This window comes from Felis catus, chromosome C1 (assembly GCF_018350175.1).
Source record: "Felis catus isolate Fca126 chromosome C1, F.catus_Fca126_mat1.0, whole genome shotgun sequence".
NCBI classification, from domain to species: Eukaryota; Metazoa; Chordata; class Mammalia; order Carnivora; family Felidae; genus Felis; species Felis catus.
In genome coordinates this window covers 19,666,576-19,674,837 of record NC_058375.1, presented here as the reverse complement: position 1 = coordinate 19,674,837, position 8,262 = coordinate 19,666,576, and the positions used below count along the sequence as shown (strand labels likewise).

The following is an 8,262-nucleotide window of genomic DNA, read 5'->3' as shown; positions in this document are numbered from 1 at the left end:
CCCACTTCCATGACACGCCCATACTTAGCCAGGATGCTGGAACCCAGGCAGGCAGCCACATGGCGCGGTCACATTACCGACAGGCATACAGATGTGCTACACTCACCAAGCCGGGCGTGTCAGGACACTATCACATGCATGTGAATCAGGAAGTGACCCACCCACACTGTTTGGAGAAACGCTGGTCCACACAGTTATGCATATGCCAGACACACACCCACATACGTGCGCAATCATACACAGAGGTGCCACACAGGAGACGGCCCGACCGACCTGCCCGTGGGACCACGGCCTCAGACGATCCCATCTACCAGCCTTGCTCAGACCAAGGACTCAGGCCATATCAAACAGACACGGTGTCAGTGGAATGGGACATTTAATTGTCTCTAGGGGACAAGGAATGCGGGGCCTTTGGCAGAGCCCTGGCTAATGGAACCCACAAAGGTGCCCATCAGCCAGTGCCAGGCAGGGTGGCAGCCTCAGGGCCTGGCTGACAACAGCCAGCACTTGGGCTGTTGCTTAAGACAATTTCTGAGACTAGTGGGTAAGGAATGTTGCCTTTGAATGGAGAAGAGGGGGCTAAATTAGAGAGGGGGAGGAGGGGGGCTTGGGTTGCAGGGAGAGATTCTAAGGTCGGAAGGCTAGGAATGACAGGGAGTTGGTCACAAGGTCCTTCATGGCCGGCGGTGGCTGCGGGGGGACGTGGTGATGGAGTCCAGTGGGCTCAGGCCAGTTTCAGGAACTCCTGCAGTGTGTTTTGTTCCACAGCCTCCACGAAAAGCTCATAGTCCTAGGCGAGGGGAGGGGAGAGATGGTCAACCTGAGTGCTGGTGTTTTGTCCCAGGTCTGACTGACTTCTGAGTCAGCAGAAGTCCTACACTTCCCCACTCCCAACCCCCGGGGTTCATACCCCACAGTACTGGTCCCCGTTGACAATCTGGGGTGGGGTGGCCTTGGGGTTGCCCGCCAAGGCTCGCATCTCATCCCGCAGGGCGTTGTCCTGGGAGATGTCCACTAGCTGGTACTGGATGCGCTTCCCATCCAGGATGCGGGTCACCTCGCTCTGCTGGGACTTGATCTGGGGGTAGAGGGCGGGCAGGGGTTAGTGAGCAGGCTGGAGGATTTACGGGGGAAACCTGGGCAGAAAGACAGGGACTGTGGCCAGTAGTTTTTGTGTCCCTCTACACCCTGGGCGAGGGTTCTGGCCACTAGGGAGTTAGGAGGATGAGTCAGGTTTGCAGCGGGGCAGGATGAGAAGAGGGACCACCATGCGGAGGGGAGTCAGAACGAAGGGAAGTGGGATAAAGTTCAGAGTGGAGAGAACCAGGAACTCAGCGAGGGGAAGGCAGGGCAGGCCGTGGTGGAGGCAGGTTAAGGGGCCACCCCTGCCTAGGTACACACAAAGTGGGGGAGAGGAAGAGCAAGATCAGGACGTGATCGGGGTCGCAGGGGGGTTGCAGAGAGTGCGTGTCTGAGAGATGGGATGGGCGCGGGCAGCTCGTCCTGGGGCTGCTAAGGATCCAGGATGCCCAACGGAGGAGTTCAAGGCACAGACTCGGGGCCCGCGTAGGGACTCGACCCAGGAGGCCGAGCCCCGCACCTTCTCGCCCCCCGCTCCGCCCTGGGGGCGGGTCTCCGGCGCCGGGCCGTAGCGCCCGGACTCCGCCGCCCAAGCTTTCACCCGGGGCGTGCACTCACTTCGCGGGAGCCGGTGACCGACGTGCTGTAGACGCGCAGGCCGCTCATGCTGCGGGTGGACTGGCAAGCCGACAAGCGGACGGATGGCTGGCTGTAGCGGCAGCCGCACGGCCTGGAGACGACGCCGCCGCGCTCGGGAGCGGTTTCCTTCCTGCTCTGCCCGCGAGTCACCGCTCTCAGGACCAATGGGCGGCGCGGGCAGGCGTGCGGCCGGGGCGGAGCCTGCGCGACCCCGCCCCGCGCGCCGCTGCCCCCTCCCCTCCCCCTCAGTGACGGGGCGCGCCGAGGACCCCAGTGCTGCGCGAGGCCGTCCCCTCCCGCGCCTTCCCTGATCTGGGGTTCAGCGTGAGGTGGGGGGAGGGGGCCGGTGGCCGGAAAGGCCAGGGAGGGCCTGGGTGACGGCTTGGCAAAGGCCTTGTCAGCGTCGCCCGGGTTTGCTGCACCCAGCTACCCACCCTCAGTGCCACGATAGCACGGCGCAGCTGGAGCTTTGAAGGCTTGGGCTGTTTTGAAACCTACAGTTCCTTGGCTAGGGAATCTTGCTCCAAGGGACCCCTCCCCACAGTCCCCGGGTGACACTCATACGTGGCTAACCCCATGGCACACCAAAGCAGGGACAGCCCCTGCTGGGAGATTTCCCCACAAGTTCCTCTCTACTCAGGCAAGTCTAGACAAGGAAGGGTGGTGGCCGGAGACAGGGCCACACCCTCAAGGCACCAGATGGAGGCCAAGGTAAGAGTTTGCTAGCTCTAGAACGGGTGGAGGCAGCAGTTGGTCGGGACTCCGGGGAGCCCGGCCCGCCCTTGTTCAAGATCCACAGCTGGTCTCAGGGTGGCCCTAGCTCAACTCCAACCCCAGCTGGCATTCTAAAGCTGCTCCTGCTCCCAGAAAAAATCCAGGGGGTTGAGAGACTCATCAGCCCAAACTGGGCTCAGCTGTCTGTCTGGGGTTGGCCAGGACTGCCCTCACAGGCCCCCCACCCCACCCCAGGGCTCAAACAGCAGCCCAGAAAGACCACCTTAGCTCCGTGAGGCAAACAGGGCCCTGCCTGGCTCCAGGGAAGCCACTTCCTCACAGCAACCTAGAAGCAGACTTCCTCTCAGACTTACTGAAACTCTTTCCAACGACAGACTTGCTCAATGACTCAGGGCAGCTTCACCCAATAGAAAGTAGTGTCAGAAGAGATCTTATTTGTCCCTTTAGAGAACACCAGAGGAGCGGAAGTGGTAGAAACACAGATGAGAGGCTGGACCTGCCAAAGGTCCCTCCTTGCTGCTGTCTGGGGAACTTGGCTAAACACCCGGGCCTTGGTTCCAATAAGGCAAAATGAGGGGTGGAGTAAGGGATGGTGATAATGGTGATAGAAAACTGAGGAGTTTGTTAAATATTTTATTTTGTAATCAAAATAGGCAATACAAACCAGTTGACATAACAAGGATTCATATAAATAACTGCTTATAAACTTTGAGGAAAAATACCCGTGAGCATGGTGGCTGGGCTCCCAACACAGGGTGGAGACCAACCAGGCAGCTCTGCTTTTAGGAGGCAGGAAGGAGCCCAGAGGCTGAGGGGATGGCTGGGTGGGGCTGCTCTGAATGGAAGGGATACATCACTCCATAAATAAGACACAAAATTGTAAAAACACTTAACGAGTCTCATTCAGACCCAAGAATGAGGTCCAGGATGCTTCTCTGACAGCTCAAAGCTTAGCAACAAACTCAGTGGCTGGCTTCTGAACTGCTCAGTGCTCCTCCATACCCTTACAAAGCCTTGGCTTGGCCTGGCTCCAGATCTAGAGGAGGCCTGGGGCCAGCCCAACAACCGGATACAAACAATTGTGTTCTGAGATGCTCCATACATGAGGAGGCAAGAGAAAATGAAAAGCACAGGGTCCCCAAAGGCCCCAGAGAAACAAAACCCAGCAAATACGGAAAGCTAGAACTTAGAGCCAAGCTATACCGGGTACTCCGAACTTTCAAAGGGGCCCCAGAGCAATAAAGGGAAAGGACCCTGCCCCTAAACAAAAGAGAGGCACAAATCAGGACTGGGCTCTGGCCTCAGCCCCAGGAGGAGGAGGTGAGTAACTTGACAGTTGCCCTGTGGCAATATGAGGGAAAATCCTGCCCAAACCCAGAACCATAGAGAAGAGTTTACAAGGGGGCTACCTGGATGGCCTGAGAACAAAGGAGAAGGGAGCTGTGCTAACCACATGGCCAGGGCCCCATGGGACAGAGCAGCTGGAGAATGGGATATCCTGTAAAATGGCATGACAGCTCAGATTAAGGAGACCTGGATACAATCCCTAGGCCAATTCTAGTGGGTGCTTTGCTAATAAACAGATCACCCTGAGGCATCTGTGAGAACAAGAGTCCTGAGGAAGCAGCAGTGGGACCAGGCCAAAGAATACCCCGAAAGCCAACTTAGATCCCAGGCAGGCTAGCCGACTGGTCTTGAGAATTCTCACGTGGCCACTGTGACTGGTACTCAGCCTTTCCAGTGGACATCAGCAGGACCAAAGTATGGAGTGGGAATGAACGTGGATCCATCCAGAGGACGGAAAAGGGAAGTGAGCAGCCTGTTTACCTTTGACGTCAGCCTGGGGCTGGGAACAGTCTGTGAGGACTTATCAGTTAACCTGCAAAAGTTAATTAGTAACTCACCCTCAAAGGGTAAATCAGTATGACAGGACAAATGCAATCCAACAAGGCAAAGCCAGTGTGGGGCAGGGCAGGCACAGTTCCTTAATCAGCCCTTGGCCCCAGATGCAGGTTCGTACCCCCCTCCATCCCTTCTCTCTGGGAATAGCAGCAAATAGGAGGCAAGAGATTGTCAGGGCAGGACCTGCAAGACTGGGCTCTCAGCAGACCAGATCTTCCCTGGGGGAACGGAGTCTATGCCACCCCCAGCATTCCTCACTGAGTGACACAGTTTTCTCCCATATCCTGGGCATATCTGTCTGACATGGTGGTCCTTAAGTCCTCGATGTCACGGCGCAGCTGTTGAACCTCTTCTAGTTTCCTCCTGATCACATCTGGCTTCTGCAAATCTAGTTGAATCCCTGGGTGCTGTGCAGCTGGGGAGAAGAGCATTTCAAGAGAATGTTAGTGAGTCAGTTAGGAGATGCTTTCAATGGAGGGGGTGGTATGGATACGCAGTACTTTGAGACCCATGGTCTTAAAACACATGTTTTTAAAAAAGCAGATGGGGATAGTGGGCTGAAAACTTGCTAAGGGCCATTTTTTGTTTGTCCCGCATTCAAGTACCCATAAGGATGACTGCTTCCAAAACAGATTTACTGAGTATCTACTTTGCAAAACACATAAACTCCCAGGGGCAGTGACCAGGTCTACAGAGCCTTGATCACACAAAGGATGGGAAAATTGGATGGGGGTGACAGAAGAATGAAAGCCACTCTTTCCTGTGTCCCAGACTGGCCTGAGGACTCACAGTGAATGCCCAGGAGCAGGGAGAGATTGGGGTCATGGCCCTGGGCCCTCTGGGTCACAATGCTACAGACAGCCTGCAGATCTTGAAGGCAACTGGCCAACTCCTGGTGCAGTTCAAATGCCAGCTGGGCTGTATCTGGTGAAGATGGAGACCCTGGTTGGGCTTGACGCAGGTGTTCCTGGAGTGTCAGATTCTTCTCGATCAGGTCCTGGTTCTGTACTGAAAGCTGAGCCGACAGATGGGCAAACACATTAACCCAAGCCCAGGGAAGGGCAGACTATTTATACATGTATGTGAATACACGAGTCACAGGGGATATCGCCCCCTCCCCACCACTACCAACAGGCTTAGCACTCCCCCTATTCCCAAAACTGGGCTTAAGTTCTCCTGCAGGTAGGTCAGGCCCATAGGGTTCCAGTACTGGAGTCTTCCCCAGCAGACTCTGAGTCATCAGCCTCCAGGTTTCTGTTCAGGAACCAGAGAAGATACTCCCGCCCCTCGGAACTCTATCTGAAGGCAGTCCCTCAGCCAACTCTGTTAACCAGGCTATTAGAGGAGGCTTAACGTGAACTGTGAAATCTGAGGAGACACTGGTTTCAATCTCTCCCTGCCACCCTGACAAAAGTGGCCACCAGCCAGCCTGATCAGAGTGTGTCAGAGGAATAAAGGGGGCAAGAAAGACAACAATACAGCTAGTGGCCACTGGGTGGGGGCCTGAGGGAGCTAGGAACCTGGAGGACACAGCACTGGAATGTGCCCTGCTTGCATTTTTACACCTTCACCTAGTAGAATCAGGCTTTTCTACAAAGACCAGCTATTCATGTATGTCTGTGTCTCCTTCTCTCTCTCTCCCTGAACAGCTTAACCCATTTTCCCCTCCCTCCCTCTATTCTGTTTTAAAAACACTGAATAGAGTTCTTCCTCCAGTCCCAGCCTTTCACGTACACTGGGCCATGTGACAATCCCAGCTCTGAGAGACTCCTTCCTAGGTCAGTGAACTCGGTCACCCCTTGCTGACAGCTCTGTATACTCCATGAGGACCACTGAGCTCTCAGTCTTCTTGAACCCTTCCTCCCCAACCCCACAAACCTGTGGCTAAAGGAAAACAAAGGGCGAGAGACTGACTTCTTGCACCCAAAACACATTCCTGGGTAAATATGGCCTAAGATGGGATTACGACCTTTAACAGAAAGGATGATGCGGCGTCCCTTTCCATTCTTCTGTCAAAAACAGTTGTTCAGCAGGGACCTCTCAAACATGAGGGCTCTTGTGGGAGTAGGGATGGGGAAGGTACACTGAGAAATCAGGCTCGTGGAGGCAGTACCACGAGGCCCAGATGCTGCTGCTCACCTCTTTCACGGCTGTGCGAAGCTGCTGCAGGGCTGTCTCCCTCCGCTGGGCCTCCTCTTTCAGGGCCTGGCTTGCTCCTTCTTCCTGAGCCACCTCCTGCTCTAGACTCTGAATCCCAGGGCAAGGAGTGGTAGGATTGCATATGAGGAGTAACAAATCTGGTTTAGACCATGTCACCTCTGGCCTGGACTATATAGTAAAGCCCCACCCCGCCCATACACGGCTTAGAGATTATCTTAGAAAAGCCCTGATTTGCTACTTCCCTTTGAAACCCTCCTATAGTTGCTGACCAATTAGAGGTCAGCTCCTCAGCAGGGCATTCCAGACTAGTCTGGCCCTTACCTACTTTTCTAGCCACATCTCTTTTCACCTCCCACACAGCCTCTACCCAAGCCACATCAAATGACTGCACAGCCTTCATTCCCAAAGGCTCCAGCTCCAAACTTGCTCACTCTCCTTCCCCTTTGTCTAGGCTACTCTTCTGCTCTATAACCCAGGAAACCTTCAAGGCCCACCTGAGCCTTCCTTAATCCGCAAATCAGATTCTATTAATCCTACTCTCGCCCTGCTACTCATACTTCCATCACGGCTCATGAGTACACTTGTTGGCAGTGCACATGGTTCCCCCTCCTCTCCATAACTTTCTTGAGGGCAAGAAATGTCTATTCAGTTGAGTTCAGTACTTACTGAACACTGTGACAGGCACTGAGGATACTGAAAAGAATACCAAACAATACCAGTCTTTGAGGAACCCACAGCCAAAGCCCTTGAGAATACTGTGTATTAAATGCTTCTGACAGAGATAAGGGGTAGGAGTGCTCCCACAGTCACCTAATCTAGTTAGGAGGGAGAGGGAGGGAGAGAGAGAGAGTGTGTGTGTGTAGGGATGGTCAGGGTCAGGGAGAAGGAGGTATTTATGTTTGTTATTTTTTGCCTCTCATTCTATTCATTCCAACTCCCCTCCCCCAATTTTGAAACTTATTTGAATAAAGTATTTAAAAATTTTCTGAATTTTCCCATTTTGTATTAATAAAAAACTGCCAAAGGAGAACATCTCATCACCATGAAATACCCAAGGTGACAGTTTTGAATCTACTTGATTCCAGCAAATTCATCTGATATTTTAATTTGCCTGAGAAGTTTCATCATGGGTAAATGTAAAAGGTGGGGCTTTTTTGGGGCGCCTGGGTGGCTCAGTTGGTTGAGCATCTTACTTTGGCTCAGGTCATGATCTTGCAGCTCGTGAGTTTGAACCCTGCATTGGGCTCTGTGCTGACAACTCAGAGCCTGGCACCTGCTTCAGATTATCTCTCCATCTCTTTGTCCCTCTCCCACTCATGCACTCTTTCTTAAATATAAATATTTTAAAAATATATATATATTTTAAAAAAGTTGGGCTTTTTCAACCTTTTTGAGAGCTGAGGGTTTCAGGGTATGTATTTGAGACACATTAAAAGCTCTACTAGGAACCTGGGATTTTAAACGGATATAAACACTCACTAGGCTTGACTATCTTCTTATAGGACTTGAAATAGGGGAACTAGACAGACGTAGCCCAACCTACATGATGGCAAAGGCAGGACTGCAGCTTTGAGCTGCTCTCAGAGTGAATGCATTTCACAGTTTTGATGAGAAAACCTCTTTTGGAGTCCAAAGAGAACCTGAGTGCACCTGCTTTACCTAGGGTTTTTTGGAGAACCCAATTAAGGACACCTCCCTACTCTGGCCCAAAATAGAAACCAGGAGTTGTCTTTAGTTTTTCCTTAT

The 8,262-nt window shown here is 53.1% G+C and overlaps 2 protein-coding genes across 8 annotated transcripts in view; both read right to left on the bottom strand.

Moving 5' to 3' along the window:
* Positions 1 to 359: 359 nt before the first annotated feature.
* SH3BGRL3 (SH3 domain binding glutamate rich protein like 3) lies at positions 360 to 1,885 on the bottom strand. Its single transcript, XM_011284518.4, has 3 exons — positions 1,699 to 1,885; positions 911 to 1,078; positions 360 to 790 (listed from the first exon to the last, which is right to left on the bottom strand). Exons 1-3 carry the CDS (start codon positions 1,744 to 1,746, stop codon positions 725 to 727), a joined length of 282 nt encoding a protein of 93 aa, XP_011282820.1. The 5' UTR covers positions 1,747 to 1,885; the 3' UTR covers positions 360 to 724.
* Positions 1,886 to 3,071: 1,186 nt separating this feature from the next.
* The window catches only part of CEP85 (centrosomal protein 85), a 35,945-nt gene continuing 30,754 nt past the window's right edge, over positions 3,072 to 8,262 (bottom strand). For all 7 annotated transcript variants that reach the window (XM_003989685.6, XM_023258336.2, XM_045035348.1 and 4 more), the window contains 3 exons: positions 6,496 to 6,603; positions 5,146 to 5,371; positions 3,072 to 4,771 (listed from right to left, as the gene is read on the bottom strand). In XM_003989685.6, the coding sequence (XP_003989734.2) occupies positions 4,611 to 4,771; positions 5,146 to 5,371; positions 6,496 to 6,603 (495 nt within the window). In that variant the 3' untranslated portion in view covers positions 3,072 to 4,610. The remainder of the gene's footprint in view (positions 4,772 to 5,145; positions 5,372 to 6,495; positions 6,604 to 8,262) is intronic.

Bases quoted from the DNA above. Each gene is read 5' to 3' on its own strand.
- SH3BGRL3 (XM_011284518.4), bottom strand. From the start codon at position 1,746: ATGAGCGGCCTGCGCGTCTACAGCACGTCGGTCACCGGCTCCCGCGAA. The intron at 1,079-1,698 runs GTGAGTGCACGC...CTCTACCCCCAG, and splicing joins CGGTCACCGGCTCCCGCGAA to ATCAAGTCCCAGCAGAGCGA. The intron at 791-910 runs GTATGAACCCCG...CCCCTCGCCTAG, and splicing joins ACGGGGACCAGTACTGTGGG to GACTATGAGCTTTTCGTGGA.